The sequence below is a fragment of the Salvelinus fontinalis genome, chromosome 4 (genome assembly GCF_029448725.1).
Source record: "Salvelinus fontinalis isolate EN_2023a chromosome 4, ASM2944872v1, whole genome shotgun sequence".
NCBI classification, from domain to species: Eukaryota; Metazoa; Chordata; class Actinopteri; order Salmoniformes; family Salmonidae; genus Salvelinus; species Salvelinus fontinalis.
In genome coordinates, this window is record NC_074668.1 from 16,304,332 (window position 1) to 16,330,485 (window position 26,154).

The window sequence follows — 26,154 nt, forward strand, 5'->3', positions numbered from 1 at the left end:
ATCCGCTCGACGGTTCAGTGAGAGAAGAGGACAGAAAGGCAGTGTATCGAACATATGAAGGAGGATTGGTTTGAGACTGAACTCACCTGGAGTGTTGTTGGCTGTTCATACAAAGTACAGTTCTGCATCCCTGGACGGTTCCTGAAAGGTTCCTCCTCCACATCACTGTGGTCCGGGGTGGGAGACATGGAGAATTTGACTGGATTGATAGTAGCCAGAAGAGCAGGCATGGTGAAACAAGACAAGAAGCGAGCCTTCAGGAGGAGGTAGCCCGGGTTATGGATGAAACGCTCTGCCACGAGGCTCCGCATTGCCGCTACCTGCTGCTCCTCTTCCTGGTTCTCTTTCTCCTCTGGGCGCAGGACAGGCATGGCACTAATTGCCAATGTCGTTTTACATTTCAGGAGACTCGACAGAGTATTCAGGCTGCTGACAAAGGGGGGAAGGTAGGGTAGAGTGACATCCAACTCCGGAAGCGCAATTCCATTCTTGCCATTCAACCACTCGCTCACTTTGGCAGGGTCCTCCATGAACATCAACTTAGGGTCAAACTGTATTACTTCTGGCTTGCGGGGTGGAGGGACACATTTAGGGGGGTAAAGCTGCATGATTCGGAAGGCTCCCTGAGGGAATGAGGCCGGAAGAGAGCCTGGAGGGATGTTGAGGACGAAAGCCTGTGGCGGGCCAGTCTGTGGTCTAATGGGAGCCGAGACGACCTTGTTCATGGGAACAGAGAGAACAGGTGACACTGCATTGAGCTGGGGACCAGTGGTTGTCACAGTCTGCAGGGCTGGGTTAGTCATTCTCATGCTGTTCACTGGGTTGGTCATCCTTGGAGCAGTGTTGCTTATGAAGGTAGTGGAGGTGGAGGGAGAGGAGAAAACAGATGGGGAGGCAGTTCCCTGTGCTATGGATGACGCAGAGGGAGATGGGCAGACATGGGTCACATTGGAGGAGCCCTGTGCTGCAACAGCATTTAGTGTTAGAGGGACTTGCTGGTTGATAATAACAGGTGATGGACAAGCAGGTGCAAAAGTATTTGCTGGTAGATTCTGAGGTGTCATCTGAATGCCAATGCCACTGATTGGCACAAGTCCATTGCGCGTCAGGACCCAGGCAGTTTGTGTAGGGGACAGAATTATGTTAGAAAGTTGGTCAACCAGGTTTCCTTTGGGAGGACTTTGCGTACGGGCTTTCTTGCGTTTAGGTGAATGTTCCACTGACTTTTTAGCAATTGCAGCATCCTTAACCTCTTTGGGGGCCTGTGATTTCTCAGTAGGTTTGAGATTGCGTTTCTTTGCTGAAAGATTCTCATTTACCTGAACATTCACCCTGTCTATTATGGTTGAGGATTGGACAGGAGCAGGGAGTATAGGTTGGCTGGGGGTGGAAGGTATGGGTCGGCTGGGGGTAGAGGGTCCGGGTTGGGTAAGTGTAGAAGGCATGAGTTGTTGTCTGGAAGTTGGAGTGAATAGGATCGTAGGATGTGGGGTGGACTGTATTACAGGCTGTCCAATGACAAAGGTATGAGGGATCATCTTCACAAGTTGACTGTTTTGTTGCTGGCTGTTCTGCTGCTCGTTTCCCTTCCGGTTCAGCATACTGGCTACCGTTCTGGGACCATGCCGTTGCTTTGTTTTTTTCAATAAAGCTAGAATAAAGTAAAGAGTAATTTATGTTAAACATAATTCACATATGGGTGTAATTACAACAATTATAAAAATAAATTATAAATTTAATATCAACGAATAGATTTGTTGTTTTTAAATACTTTGCAGTTGACCATCGCTGATCGGGGTGTTGAAGCTCTTAGCTAATTAATAAGTGATTTTTGGTGGCGAGAGCATGCAGAAAAAGGAAGTGACTGCCCCTCAGCCTTGTTTCTCAACTTTTGTAGTTAATTTTTTTTTGTCTTCAACGCGTAGGAACGTAGTGCACTGGTCTTCAAGCGCAAAAACATCATAAAAAAGGTATCTGATAGCGGTCAATTCATCCACAAACACAAATATAAATTGTATATATATTTTAAAATGGCTGCATTTTCATAAATTAAAAAAAATAACAACCACGAAGCCCATTCAAAACAGCATGGGAAACAATACGGAAGTAAAGATCACTTTCACAGGGTATGACATATTCAATGCGATATACAAACATAATATGTTACCCGGTTTCGCTTCCCAAGATCTGTGTCCCATGAGTACCGCCTGAAACAGATAAATTGACATCACAATTGCTCTGTTCAAATTGCTTATACAGTGCATTTGGAAAGTATTAAGACCCCTTTACTTTGTTACCTTACAGCCTTATTCTAAAATTGATCAAATTGTCCCCCCCCCCCCCCCACCCTCATCAATCTATACACAATACCCCATAATGAAAAAGCAAAAACAGGTTGACATTTTTGCAAATTTATAAAAAATAAAAATAAGGAAATATCACATTTACATAAGTATTCAGAACCTTTACTTAGTACTTTGTTGAAGCATATTTGGAAGCGATTACAGCCTCAAGTCTTCTTAGGTATGACGCTACAAGCTTGGCACACCTGTATTTGGGGAGTTTCTCCCATTCTTCTCTGCAGATCTTCTCAAACTCTGTCAGATTGAATGGGGAGCGTCGCTGCATAGCTACTATCAAGTCTCTCCAGAGATGTTCGATCGGGTTCAAATCCGGGCTCTGGCTGGGCCACTCAAGGACATTCAGAGACTTGTCTCAAAGCCACTCCTGCATTGTCTTGGCTGTGTGCTTAGGGTCGTTGTCCAGTTTGAAGGTGAACCTTTTCCCCAGTCGGAGGTCCTGAGTGCTCTGGAGCAGGTTTTCAAAGATCTCTCTGTACTTTCCCTCGATCCTGACTAGTATCCCAGTCCCTGCCGCTGAACAAAATCCCCACAGCATGATGCTGCCACCACCATGCTTCACCGTAGGGATGATGCCATGTTTCCTCCAGACGTGACGCTTGGCATTCAGGCCAAAGAGTTCAATCTTGGTTTCATCAGACCAGAGAATCTTGATTCGCACGGTCAGAGTCCTTTAGGTTGTTTTTTAGCAAACTCCAAGAGGGCTGTCATGTGCATTTTACTGAGTGGATTCCATCTGGCCACTCTACCATAAAGGCTTGATTGGTGGAGTGCTGCTGAGATAGTTGTCCTTCTGGAAGGTTCTCCCATCTCCACAGAGGAAATCTGGAGCTCTGTCCGAGTAACCATCGGGTTTGTTAGTCACTTCCCTGACCCAAGACCCTCCTCCCCGATTGCTCAGTTTGGCCAGGCGGCCAGCTCTAGGAAGAGTCTTGGTGGGTCCAAACTTCTCCCTTTTAAGAATGATTTAGGCCACTTTTTTCTTTGGGACCTTCAACCCTGCATACATGTTCTTGTACCCTTCCCCAGATCTGTGCCTCGACACAATCTTGTCTCAGAGCTCTACGAAAAATTCCTTCAATCTCATGGTTTGGTTTTTGCTCTGACATGCACTGTCAACTGTGGGACCTTATATAGACAGGTGTGTGCCTTTCCAAATCATGTACAATCAATTGAATTTACGGCAGGTGGACTCCAATCAAGTTGTAGAAACATCTCAAGGATGATCAGTGGAAACAGGATGGACCTGAGTTCAATTTCGCATCCCACGCAAGGGTCTGAATACCTATATAAATATGGTTATTTTTATAAAATGTGCAAAAATGTCTAAAAAAAACTTTGCGCTTTGTCATTATGGGGTATTGTGTGTAGATTGATGAGGGAAAACATGATTTTATCAATTTTAGAATAAGTCTGTAACGTAACAATATGTGGAAAAAGTCAAGGGGTCTGAATACACAGTAAGTAGCAATTATTATAGATGCAAAAACCTAAAACTGTAAAGGTTTTAAAGTATGAGGACTTTTTGTTAATGGTGTAGTAAATTATACTCACTTGTTTGTTACGCATTTTAATTATCTGCTTACAGCCCTCAGCATCCACACGGAGGACCTGTTTCAGATCGCATTAGAAAATGCATAATGTAAAATGTTCATATGATCAGGATCGGCTGACAATGGATTCAAAATATGGAATTATCGGTTAACCCTTTCTTGATATTCTGGACTGAGGTTATGATGCATTAATTGTGTACCATAATAGCTAGTCATGCGCTCTTGATATGCCAATAAAGAACATATGTTGTAAAATGTGTTCCATTTTTCCTGTATGTAGCTTGAAGTCATTTGTGTTTGTCTATCAGCATTAGAATACTTGCCAGAATTTCTGCATAGGACTAGGCGCTTGCATCCATAAGAAAAACCCAACTAACATAATGGCATTATTGTGCTCATTCATATAAAAATGTTGCCCCCCTTGGTTCATTCCCTACCTGCAGAAAGAACAAGAACACTGGGGTCTTGGAGAGTCCAATGCTCTCTGATCTCTCTCGCACCATGTCAGCTACAAACACAAGAGAAAGTAGGATCAATTTAGAGTCATATTCACTGACTATATTACTACTATTTTCATGACCAGGTGAAAGTTATGATCCCCTATTGATGTCACTTATTAAATCCACATAAAATCAGTGCAGATGGAGGGTAGAGGAGATGAGTTAAAGGATTTTTATGCCTTGAGACAGTTTAGACATGGATTGTGTATGTTTGCCATTCAGAAGGTGAATGGGCAAGACAAAATACTTAAGTGCCTTTGAACGGGGTATGGTAGTAGGTGCCGCCAGGCGCACCGTTTTGTGTCAAGAACTGCAACGCTTCTAGGTTTTTCACGCTCAACAATTTCCCGTGTGTCAAGAATGGTCCACCACCCAAAGGACATCCAGCCAACTTGACAACTGTGGGAAGCATTGAAGTCAACATGGGCCAGTATATGGAATGCTTTCGACACATTGTACACTACCGGTCAAAAGTTTTAAAACACCTACTCATTCAACGTTTTTTCTTTATTTGTACTATTTTCTACATTGTAGAATAATAGTGAAGACAAACTATGAAATAACACATATGGAATCATGTAGTAACCAAAAAAAGTGTTAAACAAATCAAAATATATTTGAGATTCTTAAAATAGCCACCCTTTGCCTTGATGACAGCTTTGCACACTCTTGGCATTCTCTAAACCAGCTTCATGAGGCAGTCACCTGGAATGCATTTCAATTAACAGGTGTGCCTTCTTAAAAGCATTTCAGAAGGAAACGTTGATTTGTGACAGGGAGGGGTATACGGTTTGTGATGAGTTGGACAGCAGAGTGAAGGAAAAGCAGCCAACAAGTGCTCAGCATATGTGGGAACTCCTTCAAGACTGTTGGAAAAACATTCCAGGTGAAGCTTGTTGAGAGAATGCCAAGAGTGTGCAAAGCTGTCATCAAGGGAAAGGGTGGCTATTTTAAGAATCTCAAATATAAAATATATTTTGATTTGTTTAACACTTTTTTGGTTACTACATGATTCCATATGTGTTATTTGATAGTTTTGATGTCTTCACTATTATTCTACAATGTAGAAAATAGTAAAAATCAAGAAAAACCTTTGAATGAGTAGGTGTTCTAAACATTTTGACCGGTAGTGTAGAGTCCATGCCCTGATGAATTAAGGCTGATCTGAGGGCAAAAAGGGGGGGGGGGGGGGGGGGGGGCAACTCAATATTAGGAAGGTGCTCCTAATGTTTGGTCTACTCAGTGTATATATGGAGTTTAGCCAATGCGGTATATGTCTGAATGTTCCAAGAGCGGCACTTTTCTCCTCCATAGCTGTTGCTAAGTGATAATTGAAGCTTCCGCATTGTGCTGTTTATTTGCAATTTGTTGACATCACAACACAGTACAGACTTGGATACACATTATCCTGAATGCTAATCAATAAAAACACATGTTAAATTCACAGCTCTGTTTTGCTTGTTTACAGTGGCTAATTTCAGAGGGAATCGTCAGAGGCACTCTCGTATTGTTACATCACCAACATGTATAGAATAAAGGCGGTAACATAGCAGCCATTTTAAAACCTGGCCAAACTACCACCATACCCCTTTCAAAGGTAATTCAATCTTTTGTCTTGCATACTCACCCTCTGAATGGAACACATACACAATCCATGTCTCAATTGTCTTGAGGCTTCAAAATCCTTCTTAACCTGTCTCCTCCCCTTCATCTACACGGACTGAAGTGGATTTAAGAAGTGATATCACTTAGGGATCATAGCTTTAACCTGGTCATTCTACGGCATGGAAAGAGCAGGTGTTCGTAATATTTTGTACACTTACTGTATATAACTCAGGATCAAGTCAAGTCCTTGGTTCAGTCTTCCAAAACCCATTATTTAACAACAAGAAAGCTCATTTTACTTACCTACAATTGAGAGAAGTTTGGATGTATTGCCTGTGACAACTCATAAAGTACCTTCACTGAGCTTGTTTGAAGAGATTGGTGGGGGCATAAGCACATTGCCCACCCAGGGAGTGACTGCCAACTGAAGGGAATAGTTGAGAGTGGTGTAGGTTTCACTGTTGGCAGAGGAGTTCTTTTGCCTTGAGCAATTGTGAGGCGTCCCCTGGTCACTGCTTGTAGACCCACTGTTTTTCTGCAGACATGTACAGTAACAGTCAAAAGTTTGGACACACCTACTCAGTCAAGGGTTTTTCTTTATTTTTTACATTGTAGAATAATAGTGAAGACATCAAAACTATGAAATAACACAAATCAAAATATTTTTTATATTTGATATTCTTCAAAGTAGCCACCCTTTGCCTTGATGACAGCTTTGCACTCTCTTGGCATTCCCTCAACCAGCTTCATGAGGAATGCTTTTCCAACTGTCTTGAAGGAGTTCCCACATAGACCTTTTTGGCTGCTTTTCCTTCACTCTGTGGGACAACTCATCCCAAACCATCTCAATTGGGTTGAGGTCGGGGGATTGTGGAGGTCAGGTCATCTGATCCAGCACTCCATCACTCTCCTTGGTAAAATAGACCTTACACAGCCTGGAGGTGTGTTTTTGGTTCATTGTCCTGTTGAAAAACAAATGAAAGTCCCACTAAGCGCAAACCAGATGGGATGGCATAATGCTGTGATAGCCATGCTGGTTAAGTATGCCTTGAATTTTGAATAATTCACAGAGAACGTCAACAGCAAAGCACCCCCACACCTCCTCCTCCATGCTTCACGGTTGGAACCACACATGCGGAGTTCATCCGTTCACCTACTCTGCGTCTTACAAAGCCACGGCGGTTGGAACCAAAAATCTCAAATTTGGAATCAGACCAAAGGACAGATTTCCACCAGTCTAATGGCTATTGCTTGTTTTTCTTGGCCCAAGCAAGTCTCTTCTTATTGGTGTCCTTTAGTAGTGGTTTCTTTGCAGCAATTCGACCATGAAGGTCTGATTCTGAACAGTTAATGTTGAGATATGTCTGTTACTTGCACTCTGTGAAGAATTTATTTGGGATGCAATCTGAGGTCCAGTTAACTCTAATGACCTTATCCAGGTCTTCCTTTCCTGTGGCGGTCCCCATGAGAGCCAGTTTCATCATAGCGCTTGATGGTTTTTGCGACTGCACTTGAAGAAACGTTCAAAGTTCTTGAAATTTTCTGCATTGACTGACCTTCATGTCCTAAAAGTAATGATGGACTGTCGTTTCTCTTTGCTTATTTGAGCTGTTCTTGCCATAATATGGACTTGTTCTTTTACCAAATAGGGCTATCTTCTGTATACCACCCCTACCTTGTCACAACACAACTGATTGGCTCAAACACATTAAGGAAAGAAATAACACAAATTAACTTTTAACAAGGCACACCTGTTAATTGAAATGCATTCCAGGTGACTACCTCATGAAGATGGTTGAGAGAATGCTATGAGTGTGCAAAGCTGTCATCAAGGCAAAGGGTGGCTACTTTAAAGAATCTCAAATATATTTTGGGTTACTACATGATTCGGTATGTGTTATTTCATAGTTAAGGTGTCTTCCCTATTATTCTACAATGTAGAAAATAGTAAAAATAAAGAAAACCCCTTGAATGAGTAGGTGTGTCCAAACTTTTGACTGGTACTGTACATAGAAAACAGAAGACACACATCACAGGCTTTATGAGGAGAAGACCTCTGTATTAACAAAGCTCAATCTCCATCATCGATTGAGCTAGATAGGCTATGCAACGAAACCTTAGAGCACACAACTATTTTAACACACTGTTCTTACATAGATTCAAGCTTTTACTATATTTATTTGTATGAAACATTCTCTGTTTCACCACATAAAGAGAGGCTAAATTAAAATATTGTTTTAATTTTTGAGTGTCACCTGGCGACTTACATGTTTTGTGGCATTTGTTTTCTTCCAAGTGATCAGGTTCCTCACCTCTCCATAGCATACCTGGAGCATGGCCAGGTCACTGTTGCAATCCTTTAGAAGGAACACATAGAGAGAATGTCACATGCTGCTTTACTTAAGTCAAAGCAGGAATCAATCGGTTAGCCATCTAACTTTACTACATATTCTAAAATAAGAATCATATTTCTGAGTTCATAAACAAAGAGACTCACTTTAAAATGAGCTACACAGCTGATGAATGATTGAATGTTTATTAAATGTTAACTGCCTAGTGATCCCATTTTGTGATACATTCAGATTAAGTTAATATGTAGCTATGGTTACTGATGCAGATCTAGTCTCTGCTTTATGATGGTGGTATTTGGGAACAAAATGACAATGGTTGCATTCATTTTAAGTTGACAACTTCATAAAGGCCCGTCTAGGGACGGGTGTTCAAAATCTGCATACGCTATACACATAATGGTGCAACGAATCACATGACTGTTAATAAATAAATGCTGGTACCTTCTTTGCCAGGATTGGGGGGTTTTGTCCGATGACAGTGGCAGCAGGCTTGCCAAAGCGGTCCAGGACGGTGGAGCGTACCACCATGAACTTGCGTGCTGCGGCCTGCCTGTCCGTCGCTGCCTGCTCTTGCGTTGTGTACTTGCTGGGCCATTCAACCATCACACTCCTCACCATCCCTTCAAACTGCTTCTCTCGCATGGGGATCCATTGCTCCATGTCTGGTTGGGTGTAGTCTTCAAAAATGTCACTTTCCTGATCAGATTCGTACAGTTCAAAGAACTTCTGTTTCTTTTCGTCGTCACTGTCCATAAATTCCATCTTGACGCTCTCCTCTTCATCGGCGCTTGAGTTCACATCCTCGTCTAGCCTCTTCAGCCTACTCTTGATGCTCCTCACAGCCACTGCCTTTCTCCTCTGCAATCCTCTTCTACTTCTGTCCCTCCGAGGTCTGGGCTGTTTACAAAAATAAGAGAGTAATTAACTGTATGTCCAGTGTCACAGACTGAGTTGAGAAGGACAATAAGGCTACATAGTCACTCACCTTGTACCCTGTCATTCTCCTCCACTGTTGAAGGACCTGACAGTCAATTCTGTTAGGTATTTCAGCAGCTATCTTAGCCCATTTACCTATAGAAAAGGACAAAATAAACTGTTAGACCTGATTATCAAGAAAGGTAACCTGATTCTTTTGATATATTTTCTATGCGAGTCAGCTTTCTATAGCAGTTCCTACGTCCATATTTCTCCACCAATTGTCGAAGTTGCGCCTTTTCCTCCTCGTCAAATGGCCCCTTCTTCACGTTCCCAATCAGGACGTCCACATACCTACAAAATGAAACAGAGGTTTGTCAGTGACCGTATGTTCTAATTAAGCAAGGCCCGAGGGGTGTAGTATATGGCCAATATACCACGGATAAGGGCTTTTCTTACACACAATGCAAAGCGGAGTGCCTGGATACAGCGCTTAGCCGTGGTATATTGGCCATATAATACAAACCCCTGAGGTGCCTTATTGCTATTATAAACTGGTTACCAACGTAAAGTAGTAAAAATATTTTTGTCATACCGTGATATACGATCTCATATACGATGGCTGCAGGGTCTAAAATTAACACCCCGCCACCTGCGGGTAGATTTTGGCATTGGCGTTTGAGATGTCTATTTCACTAGCCATGTTGGCGGGTGGTCAGGGCTCCCCAGTGTGAGCATTTCACTCGCATTTGTGAATAAAAATATTCAAGTATGATCACATTTATAGTCAAATAAACGACGCAGTAGCTGTTTTCAAAGTATTTCTGCCGTTTAGTTTCATAGCTGGTAAATTAGTCGCACATAGTCAAACTACGAATCCTATACAGCCTATTGCACTTCGAGCTGCAACACTGCCTGGCTGGGGACTGTGCGTATGTAAAGAGCTGAGTGACAGATTCATTTTTAGAAGCGCTGCGCACAGGCATAAAAGTTGGTCTAATTTACTTGAAACCAAAATCTACTGAAGTGAGATTTTGTCCTTGTGTTTCTTGGCTATTTACATTGTTTTTCTATGTTTGAGTTTCAACTGCTAGGGAAGAGAAGACAACACTTCTACTAGTCAGACTCTCACAGGCACAAACATAACTGGAGTCGCACTACCATGGTAACCTCATTTTTTGTCTCATCTGTGATATTTTGGTTAAAAAGACTCCGGTCACAAAAAAAATGAAATTAAACAATATACCACGTTACGTCTTACTAGTAATACATTTGTTTTAGAAACATTACAAAGCATGCTCATCCATTTTTTTGGTGTTGTGTAATTTTAGCAGAATTTAAAAAATATTTTGTCTGAAGGGAAAAAAAAGGCAACACTTAACTTGACGCCCAGCGTCATAACACATTGTGACAGTCATCATAACCATGTCATAACAGCTACATAACATGGTCATAACACTTATATTTAGACCTGTTGTGACTATATTGCATTATTTTATGGAAGGTTATGCCACATACATAAGAGTGTGAAAACCCACAAAACCTACCAAACATGGCAAAACATTCTATTTCACCATAGCCTACTTGTCAGTAATATGTTTGCTATAAAAGATTTTCTGAAATTGACCATTTTAAATTATCATTGTAATTGCATACAAATTGATGTCAGACATGCCCCTAGCCCAGTGCTCTGTTACTGATGACTGGGATGAATGCAGGAGCAGGACTAGACACCCTCTTTTTGACTGATGACTGACATAAGGGCATGTATGTGATAGGCCTATCTGGCTTATACAGTGGGGCAAAAAAGTATTGTCAGCCACCAATTGTGCAAGTTCTCCCACTTAAAAAGATGAGAGGCCTGTAATGTTCATCATACACTTCAACTATGACAGACAAAATGGGAAGAAAAAAAATCCAGAAAATCACATTGTAGGATTTTTTATGAATTTATTTGCAAATTATGGTGGAAAATAAGTACACTGCTCAAAAAAATAAAGGGAACACTTAAACAACACAATGTAACTCCAAGTCAATCACACTTATGTGAAATCAAACTGTCCACTTAGGAAGCAACACTGATTGACAATACATTTCACATGCTGTTGTGCAAATGGAATAGACAAAAGGTGGAAATTATAGGCAATTAGCAAGACACCCCCAAAAAAGGAGTGATTCTGCAGACCACTTCTCAGTTCCTATGCTTCCTGGCTGATGTTTTGGTTCCTTTTGAATGCTGGCGGTGCTCTCACTCTAGTGGTAGCATGAGACGGAGTCTACAACCCACACAAGTGGCTCAGGTAGTGCAGCTCATCCAGGATGGCACATCAATGCGAGCTGTGGCAAGAAGGTTTGCTGTGTCTGTCAGTGTAGTGTCCAGAGCATGGAGGCGCTACCAGGAGACAGGCCAGTACATCAGGAGACGTGGAGGAGGCCGTAGGAGGGCAACAACCCAGCAGCAGGACCGGTACCTCCGCCTTTGAGCAGGAGGAGCACTGCCAGAGCCCTGCAAAATGACCTCCAGCAGGCCACAAATGTGCATGTGTCAGCATATGGTCTCACAAAGACTCTGAGGATCTCATCTCGGTACCTAATGGCAGTCAGGCTACCTCTGACGAGCACATGGAGGGCTGTGCGGCCCCACAAAGAAATGCCACCCCACACCATGACTGACCCACCGCCAAACCGGTCATGCTGGAGGATGTTGCAGGCAGCAGAACGTTCTCCACGGCGTCTCCAGACTCTGTCACGTCTGTCACATGTGCTCAGTGTGAACCTGCTTTCATCTGTGAAGAGCACAGGGCGCCAGTGGCGAATTTGCCGATCTTGGTGTTCTCTGGCAAATGTCAAACATCCTGCACGGTGTTGGGCTGTAAGCACAACCCCCACCTGTGGACGTCGGGCCCTCATGGAGTCTGTTTCTGACCATTTGAGCAGACACATGCACATTTGTGGCCTGCTGGAGGTCATTTTTTAGGGCTCTGGCAGTGCTCCTCCTGCTCAAAGGCGGAGGTACCGGTCCTGCTGCTGGGTTGTTGCCCTCCTACGGCCTCCTCCACGTCTCCTGATGTACTGGCCTGTCTCCTGGTAGCGCCTCCATGCTCTGGGCACTACACTGACAGACACAGCAAACCTTCTTGCCACAGCTTGCATTGATGTGCCATCCTGGATGAGCTGCACTACCTGAGCCACTTGTGTGGGTTGTAGACTCCGTCTCATGCTACCACTAGAGTGAGAGCACCGCCAGCATTCAAAAGTGACAAAAACATCAGCCAGGAAGCATAGGAACTGAGAAGTGGTCTGCAGAATCACCCCCTATAAAGGAGTGTCTTGCTAATTGCCTATAATTTCCACCTTTTGTCTATTCCATTTGCACAACAGCATGTGAAATGTATTGTCAATCAGTGTTGCTTCCTAAGTGGACAGTTTGATTTCACAGAAGTGTGATTGACTTGGAGTTACATTGTGTTGTTTAAGTGTTCCCTTTATTTTTTTGAGCAGTGTATTTGGTCACCTACAAACAAGCAAGATTTCTGGCTCTCACAGACCTGTAACTTCTTCTTTAAGAGGCTCCTCTGTCCTCCACTCGTTACCTGTATTAATGGCACCTGTTTGAACTTGTTATCAGTATAAAAGACACCTGTCCACAACCTCAAACAGTGGAGTTTGGAGTGTGACTATGGCCAAGACCAAAGAGCTGTCAAAGGACACCAGAAACAAAATTGTAGACCTGCACCAGGCAGGGAAGACTGAATCTGCAATAGGTAAGCAGCTTGGTTTGAAGAAATCAACTGTGGGAGCAATTATTAGGAAATGGAAGACATACAAGACCACTGATAATCTCCCTCGATCTGGGGCTCCACGCAAGATCTCACCCCGTGGGGTCAAAATGATCACAAGAACAGTGAGGAAAAATCCCAGAACCACACAGGGGGACCTAGTGAATGACCTGCAGAGAGCTGGGACCAAAGTAACAAAGCCTACCATCAGTAACACACTACGCCACCAGGGACTCAAATCCTGCATCCTACGAGACGTGTCCCCCTGCTTAAGCCAGTACATGTCCAGGCCTGTCTGAAGTTTGCTAGAGAGCATTTGGATGATCCAGAAGAAGATTGGGAGAATGTCATATGGTCAGATGAAACCAAAATAAAACTTTTTGGTAAAAACTCAACTCGCCGTGTTTGGAGGACAAAGAATGCTGAGTTGCATCCAAAGAACACCATACCTACTGTGAAGCATGGGGGTGGAAACATCATGCTTTGGGGCTGTTTTTCTGCAAAGGGACCAGGACGACTGATCCGTGTAAAGGAAAGAATGAATGGGGCCATGTATTGTGAGATTGAGTGAAAATCTCCTTCCATCAGCAAGGGCATTGAAGGGCATCGAAACGTGGCTGGGTCTTTCAGCATGACAATGATCCCAAACACACCGCCCGGGCAACGAAGGAGTGGCTTCGTAAGAAGCATTTCAAGGTCCTGGAGTGGCCTAGCCAGTCTCCAGATCTCAACCCCATAGAAAATCTTTGGAGGGAGTTGAAAGTCCGTGTTGCCCAGCAACAGCCCCAAAACATCACTGCTCTAGAGGAGATCTGCATGGAGGAATGGGCCAAAATAGCAGCAACAGTGTGTGAAAACCTTGTGAAGACTTACAGAAAACGTTTGACCTCTATCATTGCGAACAAAGGGTATATAACAAAGTATTGAGATAAACTTTTGTTATTGACCAAATACTTATTTTCCACCATAATTTGCAAATAAATTCATTAGAAATCCTACAATGTGATTTTCTGGATTTTTTTCCCTCATGTTGTCTGTCATAGTTGAAGTGTACCTATGATGAAAATTACAGGCCTCTCATCTTTTTAAGTGGGAGAACTTGCACAATTGGTGGCTGACTAAATACTTTTTTGCCCCACTGTATATGATTATGATGGTCATAATGCTTCTTGACAGTGTCAAAGTGTATTTTCTTAGTCCAAGTAAAGAGACACAGGATGGTCATTATACTTCATCATGAAGTGCATTCACTGTCAGTGAATGTCGTGAGAGTTTGGTCAATGCGTTGGCTCTATCGAGCAGAGTCAATATTAGTCCTCACCTGTCCCTACACTGGCTATCATTTCTGCCAGGCACATCCTCACGCATCTTCCACCAGTTCCCCGCCCCGTGTTTAGCCACTGCTCTCAGTAGCATCTGCAACAACATACAAAAATTAGAGCACAACTTATTTTAGCAAATATTTATACTGTACATATGGGGACATCACAAAATGCCCTTGGAACAGATTAGATGAAGCTAAAGATACTATTCCCAACAAAAAAGCCAAAAATCCTCCTGCCCATACCTCATCTTCTTCTTTAGACCAATAGCCTTTCGTGAGGGTGGGGTCCAGAACCTGAGTCCACCGATACATCAGCTGGCATGAATCCCGGCCCTCCATGAAATAGGAGACTGGAGTACAACAGAAATCATGGAGAAAGCAAGCTGAATTCCCAGAACCCAACACATGATGCACTACCATGACAAGCTACCGTATCTTGTATTGAACAAGCACATTTTCGAAAGAGAAAAATCAGTAGAGTAGAGCAGTGGACAGTATCCTGAGAGCTTTGCATTTCTATTTTTGTCATTTAGCAGACCCTCTTATCCAGAGTGATTTACAGTAGTGAGTGCATACAATTTCATCAGTTATCAATTCACGCTCCTACTGGAGCCTTACAAAGAAGGGGACATAGCCGGGGACAACAATAACAACTGTCATCGATGTGCACCAACAATAACATAGATGATGAGTAAAAGCCAAGGTGTACATTAGGTGGTGGGGACTTACTCTGGGTGTAAGGGATGTAGTTCCCTATCCGCATCTTCTCCACCAGCTCTCTAAGGATGTCATCCTCCACTCTGCCCCACATCCTCCTCTTGAAGTCGGTGCAGATGTAGCGTTGGTATGTCTGGAGACACATGAAGGCTGTCCTGTTGGTCTGTGTGTGACAGACAGGGGAGAGGACATGAGTTCAGAATGGATAAACCTGAATAGTTTACACATTCAAAGAAATTGGTCATGTTAGGACGTTCAGGGAATTTCACTTGACCTACCTACTACCGGGAAACTTAACGGTTCAGTATCAGGTACTTCGCTCTAAACAAAGTCCAATCAATCAATCAAACTGTACAAATCAGGACTAGAAATATCACCTCTGGATCCCACTGATAGGAGAGCGTAACAATCATGAGGCTATTTGACCAATATTATCCGCTCTTACCCCAAGTTCATCAGCAATCTGATCCCAGTTGTGGTGCCCATATTTCACAGAAACTTTCTTGAGCATCTCAATTTCGTCTTCCTTCCAACTGGCTTTGTTAATGGAGGGATGCAGGTAGTTCTGCCAAAAGCTTTTTATGTCCTCTGCTTCACGGATGCCTTCAAACTGGATAGGAATAAGATGTTAGCATCAAGATTTAAGCCTTTTTAACAATAGCAAAACAAACACATGAATGGAGGAGAAGAGAGCAGATACTCAACCCACATCAATATTGGAAATCTTTTGCCAGTCATGGTCATCATAGCGGCCACCCATCAGCTCATCCTCCTTCAGTGCACTGCAAGGGAAAGCAGATCCGGCAACAGTTATATCGCAATGGTTTGACTCAGGAACCACAGAAGGAGTTGGAGTCTATGAACATTACAATACATATGGATTAAACAATTCAATCCATTTAATCTCTTCATGTAAAGTGAGAACAAACACAAAACAGACATGTCTGACAAGATAGCCGGCGTCATCTTGGAATAAATAGGCTAGATTGTTATTTCCCGTAAAATAGTTATGATGGTAATCACCCGATGGCCTCAATGTCCTTTTCAATTTCAGTGATTTGTTTCCGCAGGATTAGCTTTTCCACGTTTTCAGCTTTGGCCATTTTCTGTGTAAGGTATTCAACCCTTTGAGACAAAATCATGTCATTCATGTAGGCCAATTTTTTAACACCAATCCTAAAAATGTTTACCTACATTTCATAAACCCTATGTAAAAATCTGAAGTTTTGCTCCTGTGATTTTCAAAATGTAGCAAATAAGACATTCCCATTATCAAAAGATACCATTCAGGGGAAAACAATCACCCTTTACTTACTTGGACAGCTTGGGCTGTATCATGCGTTTCATGCTGTCTTTGACCACAGCATTTATCAGCAGAGTCTTCTGCCACCCCTCCCCTGAAAAATATTTAAAGTCACTCTCCGATAATGGTGATGTCACTTAACAAGGATGCAAGGAGCACTAAGGTCAAACAAATATTATTTTTAGGCTCACATCTTTTCATCTTGACGTCATCAGTAGGTCTGATTCTTTTACTCATCTTCTCCCTGGTTTCTGGATTAGCGGGTGGGCCCTGTGGGAATTAGAGAGGCAATGTAAAATCATGTAGGTATAACCTCTTGACCATGCTCATATTGTACTGAATCAGAACTCATCCCTACCAGAAATGTGACTTTATCTCTGAAATAGGGCTTCAGAAAGCTCCCTAAGAAAAGCTTCAGTGTGGGTTCTCCAGATGTGGTAGCCTGGGGAGTTCCTGTGCCAGATAGCTGAGACATAATCTCTTTCTGTAGGGAAAAACGACAAAAATTATTATATCTCATGGACATTGCACAGCTCAGAGCAAAAACTTGAAAAGATTAATTGAACAGATTTCAGACTGCACCTTTAAGAGAAGCTGTAGGCTATTAGTTATTGGTCTCTTACTTGTTGCTGTTGATTGTCTGTTAACAGTCGCTCCAGGTCCTCTAATTTCTCTTTCAACACTTCCTGATAAACCAGGTTAATTTGCAGACATGTATCTGTGTTCTGGGGTAGGTCCAGCTCCTCAGCACTGTCCTCTTCGCTCTACCAGACATGGGAGAAAGGATAGCGCAAGGCCATGTTACAGTAACCTTACATCATGTGACAAACTGAAAACTGGAGTGCTGGAATTGTGAAAATGCTAATCGATACTAACCAATTCTGTTGCACTTCCTTGGCCATCCACATCTGTTTCAACACATTATAAAAGGGGTCACACTCACTCCCGGTATAAATGTATACTAGCAGGAAAACTTAAATCCATGAAACAATGAATAACCTGTCGAAACAACACAAGACAAGGGCCTTGGCTCCCTGACAGAATCGCAGCATTAAATGCACCTGGACCAAGAGTGCACTCCAACTCTTCAATCTCTCTCTGTATTCGCTCCCGCTCTGCCTCCAGGTTCCCCAGAGGACCCTAGAAGAGCAGGTTGACATTATTTCTCAAATCACCTGAAATAAATCATGGTCACAAGGTAATATTGGTGATGTCAATAAGTCTTACCAAATCTTCTGGTTGAGAAGCATTGTCATCTGATCCATCATCTGACAGCAGTGAAAAAAAATTACAGATTTAAGAAGCATGCCAAGGAGTTTTGAAGGCTAAATTGTAGTCTATGATTAGTGCAGGAGTCAGGGTGTCCTCTCTATACAAGCCCACTGCAACAATGTTTTAACATGCTTTAGATACCAACCAGATGCACAACTATCTGAAGATAGTAGTTCAATGCCGGAATTGCTTTCGGGTCCAAGGTTTTGCTCCAGCGCCAAAATCTGGCGTTCAATTTTCTCCCTCTGTGCAAGAAGGTCATCCGAGGACATAATGAATGAGGCACCTTTTAAAAACAATGGGTAATGAATGATAACAAAACCAGGGATCAGCTAACAGCACAAATTACACTGAAAATACAGTAGCTAGCTAGTTAAGTTAACCTAAACATTACACTAGTAACAACATAGCTACAGATTGTTACACCAGATAATGTGATTTAAACAAAGATGTTTGGTTTCCATTACTGGGAGTTACAGAATAGGTACTGTTTGTAACCTATTCATAGACGCTAACATAAGTGCATTCAGAAATTATTCAGCAAAATTTCCCGCATTTTGTTACGTTACAGCATTGTCCTAAAATGGATTAACAAAAAAAATGCATATGTACTAAAATCTTAATTATTTACATATTATTTTTACACTTATTTACATAAGTATTCAGATCCTTTGCTATGAGACACGAAATTGAGCTCAGGTGCATCCTGTTTCCATTGATCATCCTTGAGATGTTTCTACAACTTGATTGTGGAGTCCACCGGTGGTAAATTCAAATGATTGGACATAATTTGGAAAGGCACATAACTGTCTACATAAGGTTCCACATTTGACATTGTATGTCACAGCAAAAACCAAGCCATGAGGTCGAAGGAATTGTCGGTAAGAGCTCCGAGACAGGATTATGTCGAGGCACAGATCTGGGGAAGGGTACCAAAAAATGTCTGTAGCATTGAAGGTCTCCAAGAACACAGTGGCCTCATCATTCTTAAATGGAAGAATTTTGAACCACCAAGACTCTTCCTATAGTGGGCCGCCTGGCCAAACTGAGCCATCAGGGAAGGGCCTAGGTCAGGGAGGTGACCAAGAACCCGATGGTCACTGACAGAGCTCCAGAGTTCCTCTGTGGAGATGGGAGAACGTTCCAGAAGGACAACCATCTCTGCAGCACTCCACCAATCAGGTCTTTATGGTAGAGTGGCCAGACAGAAGCCACTCCTCAATAAAAAACACATGACAGCCCCGCTTGGAGTTTGCCAAAAGGCAGCTGTCTGGTCTGATGAAACCAAGATTGAACTCTTTGGCCTGAATGCCAAGCGTCACATGTGGACTTGAACCCAATCGAATATCTCTGGCGAGACCTGAAAATAGCTGTGATGCTCCCCATTCAACCTGACAGAGCTTGAGAGGATCTGCAAAGAAGAATTGGAGAAACTCGAGGTTTTAATCGCTGCCAAATGTGCTTCAACAAAGTACTGAGTAAAGTTTGCTAAAAATAAAAAAATGTCTTTGCATTATTTTTTATGGGGTATTGTAATTACATTTATTAAGTAAAAACAATTGAATCAATTTTAGAGTAAGACTACAACGTAACAAAAAGTGTAAAAAGTCAAGGGGTCTGATTACTTTCCGAATGCACTGTACCTTTAGTGCCTATTGACGATAGTATCTTCTGGCTGGGACTTTTGTTAAGAGTCCAAACGCTTGTTCTGAACGTTAAAACCAGTTCAGGGAACAGAAGAGAAAACTGGACAAAAATAAATAAATCTTGGGACAAAATCAGAACAAATGTAATTTATACTGTTCCGGAAAATAACCGTTATTTTAAAAGCATGGGAACTGGTTTATAACGTTGTTTTACGTTCCATGCATTTTTTCCCAGTCCTACAATAAAATGCAATAAAGCACCTATGCAAAGCCCTCATTCCAGTGTATGCCTTCCTGACAGCTGAAAATCTTTGCCAGTGTGTGTGTGTGTGTGTGTGTGTGTGTAGGCTACCAGCCCCTCCCCCTCCAAAGCATAGCCTGCTGACGTTACAAGTGTGATTCAGAAATTAGGGAGAGAAATACTTAGAGAAGAATGGATTCACTTTTTCAATGCTAGTTTATTTTTTGCTTTTTTACCTTCATTTAGCTAGCTAGGCAAGTCAGTTAAGAACAAATTCTTATTTACAATGACGGCCTACAGGGGAACAGTGGGTTTACTCTTGCCGCACAGATCCCTTTAGCGGGATCATTGTGTCAACATCCGCTGAATTGCAGAGCGCCAAATTCAAATTGAATTACTACAAATATTTAATTTCATGAAATCACAAGTGCAATATACCAAAACACATCTTAGCTTGTTGTTAATCCAACTGTCTTGAGGAAATCCAACATTTACATTCAAATCCATATGGTTAGGTTTCAATACTTAAAAACCAAATTGGTAGGTCCACCATCGAGAGCATCCTGACTGGTTACATCACCGCTTGGTACGGCAACTGCTCGGCCTCCGACCGCAAGGTACTACACAGAGGGTAGTGTGTACAGCCCAGTACATCACTGGGTCCAAGCTTCCTGCCATCAAGGACCTCTATACCAGGCAGTGTCAGAGGAGGGCCCAAAAAATTGCCAAAGACTCCAGCCACCCTAGTCATAGACTGTTCTCTCTGCTGCCGATAGGCAAGCGGTACCGGCGCTCCAAGTCTAGGTCCGAAAGGCTTCATAACAGCTTCTACACCCAAGCCATAAGACTCCTGCAAAGCTAATCAAAAGGCTACCTGGGCTATTTGCATTGTCCCCACAACACACAAGTCCCCCCCCATTTTTACACTGCTGCTACTCTCTGTTTATTATCCATGCATAGTTACTTTCCCTCAACATATTACCTCAATTACATTGCCTAACCAGTGTCACCGCACATTGACTCTGTACCGGTACCCCCTGTATATAGCCTCACTACTGTTATTTTATTGTTGCTCCTTAATTATTTGTTTACTTCAGGTCATTTTAGTAAATACTTAAAAAACTTTTGTTTCTTAAAACTGCACTGTTGGTTAAAACTTCTTATGGCTGCAATCCCGGTAACGGGATCGATATGACAACAGCCAGTGAAAGTGCAGGGCGCCAAATTCAAAAAACAGAAATCTCATAATTAAAATTCCTCAGACATATATGTGTCTAATACCATTTTAAAGGTAATCTTGTTGTTAATCCCACCAAAGTGTCCGATTTCAAATATGCTTTTCAGCGAAAGCACTACAAACGATTATGTTAGGTCACACCAAACCACAATAAGCACAGCCATTTTTCCAGCGAAAGATAGCAGTCACAAAAAGCAGAAATATAGCTAAAATTAAATCACTAACCTTTGATGATCTTCATCAGATGACACTCATAGGACTTCATGTTACACAATACATGCATGTTGTTTGATAAAGTTCATATTATATAAAAAAATCTGAGTTTACATTGGCGCTTTACATTCACTAGTTCCAAAAACATCCAGTGATAGTGGATAGCCACATCGTTTCAACAGAAATACTCATCGTAACTGTAGATGATAATACAAGTTATACACATGGAATTATAGATATACCTCTCCTTAATGCAACCGCTGTGTCAGATTTAAAAAAAATTTTACTGAAAAAGCAAACCATGCAATAATCTGAGACGGAGCTCAGAACAAGAGTCAAATTAGCCGCCATGTTGGAGTCAACAGACACCAGAAAGTACATGATAAATATTCCCTTACCTTTGATGATCTTCATCACAATGCACTCCCAGGAATCCCAGGTCCACAATAAATACTTGATTTGTTCGATAATGTCCGTTATTTATGTCCAATTAGCTACTTTGGTTAGCGCGTTTGGTAAACAATTCCAAAGTCACAAAGCGCGTTCACTAAAACGTGACGAAATGTCCAAAAGTTCCGTAACAGTCAGTAGAAACATGTCAAATGATGTATTGAATCAATCTTTAGAATGTTGTTAACATACATCTTGAATAACGTTCCAACCGGAGAATTACATTGACTTCAGTTGAGCGATGGAACGGAGCTGCCTCTCACGTGAACGCGCGTGGTCACCTCATGGCAGTGGTTACTCATTCCTGTCTCCTTCGGCCCCCCTTCACTGTAGTCATCAGACAAAGTTCTATTGACTGTTGACATCTAGTGGAAGCCGTAGGAATTGAAAACTCATCCACATCTCGCTGTAATTTCAATGGGAGCTTGGTTGAAAATCTACCAGCCTCAGAAAAAATCCAAACAGGAGTGGAACTTCTCAGGTTTTTGCCTGCCATGTGAGTTCTATTATACTCACAGACATAATTCAAACAGTTTTAGAAACTTCAGAGTGGTTTCTATCCAATACTAATAATAATATGCATATATTAGCAACTTTGACTGAGGACCAGGCCGTTTACTCTGGGCACCTCTGTGCACCTTTCATCCAAGCTCCTCAATACTGCCCCTGCAGCCATAAGAAGTTAAGGGCTTGTAAGTAACCATTTCACAGTAAGGTCTACACCTGTTGTATTCGGTGCATGTGACAAATAAAATTTGATTTGAGGTAGTCCAAAAAATAGATGGGTGTTGGTTAAATTGTGATTTTAATGAGCTTTGTGAGCGTTTTTTTTAGGAGTGGTAGAAAAGGACATGGAGCACCAGAGCAGTTACTCAACGCTCATTGGATTTCCAATCACTCAACTCCGCTCACAACTCTAATCTGCACTGATTGGTGAAGTTAATTAAATGTTGCGCTAAACCACCCCCAAAAAAACAATTTCAGAGGTTTAAAAAGGAACAGAAAAGAACGATATAAACCGTTACTCTTTTTGGGTTTGAAACAGTTCAGAACTTTATTTTGCTGGTGGGAACAGTGGAACGGAATTAAACAAATGATGGTTCTGTTCAGAACGAAAAGATTGGAAAATAATTTAACCCGTGGTTCAAACGCATCACCTGCGATACTGTTTTGGAAACACAAGGAAGGTATCTTTCATATCAGCGAGAAATAATACAAATCTAAAAAAGGTTAAATTACTACACACATTTATAAGGTTCGTGTTTCCATATGACCATATCTTCATGTAACAGTGCTTGTTACTGGAAGACAGAGGGAAGACAGCCGCCACCTGTGATTATTAGCCATCTAGTGAGTAAGCGTAACTGGGGAGAAAGTATAGATCGTCAACTGGAGGCACACAGTTTATAGATCTGTGCAAAACTGCAACAGTAAGTGCATCTTTTATGTTTGAAAGATTCTTTCTCGCTGATATGAAAGATGTGGCATATGTAACAGTATAACTTTAGTCCGTCCCCTCGCCCCGACCCTCTGCACACATCAACAACATTCACCCACGAAGCATCGTTACCCATCGCTCCACAAAAGCAGAGCAGAGCAAGGGGAACCACTACTTCAAGGCCTCAGAGCAAGTGAAGTCACCGATTGAAAGGCTATTAGCGCGCACCACCGCTAACTAGCTAGCCATTTCACATCCGTTACACTCACCCCCCTTTCGACCTCCTCCTTTTCCGCAGCAACCAGTGATCCGGGTCACGGCACCAATGTAACAGTATACCTTTAGTCCGTCCCCTTGCCCCGACCCGGACGCGAACCAGGGACCCTCTGCACACATCAACAACACTCCCCCACGAAGCATCGTAACCCATCGCTCCACAAAAGCCGCGGCCCTTGCAGAGCAAGGGGAACCACTACTTCAAGATCTCAGAGCAAGTGACGTCACCAATTGAAAGGCTATTAGCGCGCACCACCGCTAACTAGATAGCCATTTCACATCCGTTACACATATCAGCATACACTACCGTTCAAAGGTTTGGGGTCACTTAGAAAAGTCCTTGTTTTTGAAAGAAAAGCACATTTTTTATCCATTAAAATAACATCAAATTGATCAGAAATACAGTGTAGACATTGTTAATGACTATTGTAGCTGGAAACGGCAGATTTGTTATGGAAAAATTAATGTAATCAATTTATCACTAGCCACTTTATATTATATAATGTTTACTTACCCTACATTACTCATCTCATATGTATATACTGTACACTATACCATCTACTGCATCTTGCCATCTTGATGTAATGTATCACTAGCCACTTTAAACAATGCCACTTCATATAATGTTTTCATACCCTATATTACTCATCTTATATGTATATACTATACTCTATACCATCTACTGCATCTTGCCATCTTCATGTAATGTATCACTAGCCACTTTAAACAATGCCGCTTTATATGTTTTCATACCCTACATTACTCATCTCATATGTATATACTGTACTCTATACCATCTACTGCATCTTGCCTATGCCGTTCGGCCATCACTCATTTATATACACTGCTCAAAAAAATAAAGGGAACACTTAAACAACACAATGTAACTCCAAGTCAATCACACTTCTGTGAAATCAAACTGTCCACTGTTGTGCAAATGGAATAGACATAGACATGGACAAAAGGTGGAGTGATTCTGCAGCAAACCTTTTTGCCACAGTTCGCATTGATGTGCCATCCTGGATGAACTGCACTACCTGAGCCACTTGTGTGGGTTGTAGACTCCGTCTCATGCTACCACTAGAGTGAGAGCACCGCCAGCATTCAAAAGTGACCAAAACATCAGCCAGGAAGCATAGGAACTGAGAAGTGGTCTGTGGTCACCACCTGCAGAATCACTCCTGTTTTGGGGGGTGTCTTGCTAATTGCCTATAATTTCCACCTTTTGTCTATTCCATTTGCACAACAGCATGTGAAATTTATTGTCAATCAGTGTTGCTTCCTAAGTGGACAGTTTGATTTCACAGAAGTGTGATTGACTTGGAGTTACATTGTGTTGTTTAAGTGTTCCCTTTATTTTTTTGAGCAGTGTATTTTTATGTACATATTCGTCTTCATTCCTTTACACTTGTGTGTATAAGGTAGTTGTTGTGAAATTGTTAGGTTATATTACTTGTTAGATATTACTAAATGGTCGGAACTAGAAGCACAAGTATTTCGCTACGCTTGCATTAACACCTGCTAACCATTTGATTTGATTAATGTAATTGGTTCAGAGTTTGCTTTGATATTTTAACCAGCGTGTCATGATCGAGTTTGGTAACAAAATAAATTGGCAGACGGAACCCAAACCGGCTGCGCGCGTGCGCCATCGTGCGCTTTCGTGCATAAATGTATTTTGTCCCTCCACACCAAACGCAATCACAACACGCAGGTTAAAATTTGAAAACAAACTCTGAACCAATGGCATTAATATGGGGACAGGTCGAAAAGCATTAAACATGTATGGCAATTTAGCTAGTTAGCTTGCTAGCTAATTTGTCCTATTTAGCTAGCTTGCTGTTGCTAGCTAATTTGTCCTGGAGTTGAGTTGTTATTTTACCTGAAATGCACAAGGTCTTCTACTCCGACAATTAATCCACACAAAAAACGGCCAACCGAATAATTTCTAGTCATCTCTCCTCCTTCCAGGCTTTTTCATTTTTTTAATTATATGGTGATTGGCATCTACACTTTCACTACAACTGGCAAAACATTTCATCTTTCAATCACCCACGTGGGTATAACCAATGAGGAGATGGCACCTGGGTACCTGCTTCTATAAACCAATGAGAAGATGGGAGAGGCAGGACTTTCAGCGCGATCTGCATCAGAAATTGGAGTTATATTTTAGACCTTGGCAACGCAGACGCTTGTTGGCGGTGCAATAATTGAATAACATGGATTTCTACATTTATTTTGCGACGTGTCAGCCCTTGGCAACGCAGACGGTCGTTGGCGCGCGCGAGCAGTGTGGGTGCAATAATTGAATAATATAGATTTATACATTTATTTTGCAACGCATGCGATGCGAGCGGTGTAGTCAGCCTGTAACGCTTCGAACACACCAGAAGTACATTCATTTCCAATGGAACGCTGCATTTGCCTTGCAGCATTGCGTTGCAGAGGCAGTTTTGAAAATTGTATGAGTGGACTTGACAGAAAGTAGCAAAATATGAATGTAGATTTTTATTTTTTTGCACATATTCAGTAAAAAGGTGGGATTACATAAAAACAGTTTGATTGCATAATTTCTTTACATTTTTTATTTATTTATTTGCCAAGTATATTATTTATTCGATGACATCCTCAAATTAATTGTGAGAGCCTATAATATAATTTGGCGCTAAAGAGGGTAGTGCGTACAGCCCAGTACATCACCGGGGCCAAGCTTCCTGCCATCCAGCACCTGTATAATAGGCGGTGTCAGAAAAGCCCATTAAATCGTCAGTGACTCCAGTCACCCAAGTCATAGACTGTTTTCTCTGCAAGCCGTACCGGAGCGCCAAGTCTAGGATCAAAAGTACGCTGTTGGTACTCGCTGTTTATTATCTATGCAGTCACTTCACCCCTACCTAAGTGTACAAATTACACACTGACTCGGTACCCCCTGTATATAGCCTCGTTATTGTTACTTTAGTTTGTTATATTTTCT

At 42.0% G+C, this 26,154-nt stretch overlaps 1 protein-coding gene across 1 annotated transcript in view; it reads right to left on the reverse strand.

Annotated features, from left to right (window-relative positions):
- Positions 1-26,154, reverse strand: part of LOC129853169 (snRNA-activating protein complex subunit 4-like) — a 28,211-nt gene that overhangs the window by 644 nt on the left and 1,413 nt on the right. The window contains exons 2-24 of the mRNA XM_055918917.1: positions 17,825-17,965; positions 17,635-17,675; positions 17,469-17,547; positions 17,284-17,315; positions 17,031-17,171; positions 16,766-16,891; positions 16,599-16,677; positions 16,420-16,501; positions 16,128-16,229; positions 15,814-15,886; positions 15,550-15,714; positions 15,117-15,267; positions 14,631-14,737; positions 14,385-14,479; positions 9,547-9,638; positions 9,355-9,440; positions 8,811-9,266; positions 8,286-8,375; positions 6,373-6,553; positions 4,351-4,421; positions 3,915-3,971; positions 2,168-2,207; positions 87-1,651 (exon numbers count right to left, since the gene is read on the reverse strand). Coding sequence (XP_055774892.1) covers positions 87-1,651; positions 2,168-2,207; positions 3,915-3,971; positions 4,351-4,421; positions 6,373-6,553; positions 8,286-8,375; positions 8,811-9,266; positions 9,355-9,440; positions 9,547-9,638; positions 14,385-14,479; positions 14,631-14,737; positions 15,117-15,267; positions 15,550-15,714; positions 15,814-15,886; positions 16,128-16,229; positions 16,420-16,501; positions 16,599-16,677; positions 16,766-16,891; positions 17,031-17,171; positions 17,284-17,315; positions 17,469-17,547; positions 17,635-17,675; positions 17,825-17,951 — 4,038 coding nt within the window. The 5' untranslated portion in view covers positions 17,952-17,965. The remainder of the gene's footprint in view (positions 1-86; positions 1,652-2,167; positions 2,208-3,914; positions 3,972-4,350; positions 4,422-6,372; positions 6,554-8,285; positions 8,376-8,810; positions 9,267-9,354; positions 9,441-9,546; positions 9,639-14,384; positions 14,480-14,630; positions 14,738-15,116; positions 15,268-15,549; positions 15,715-15,813; positions 15,887-16,127; positions 16,230-16,419; positions 16,502-16,598; positions 16,678-16,765; positions 16,892-17,030; positions 17,172-17,283; positions 17,316-17,468; positions 17,548-17,634; positions 17,676-17,824; positions 17,966-26,154) is intronic.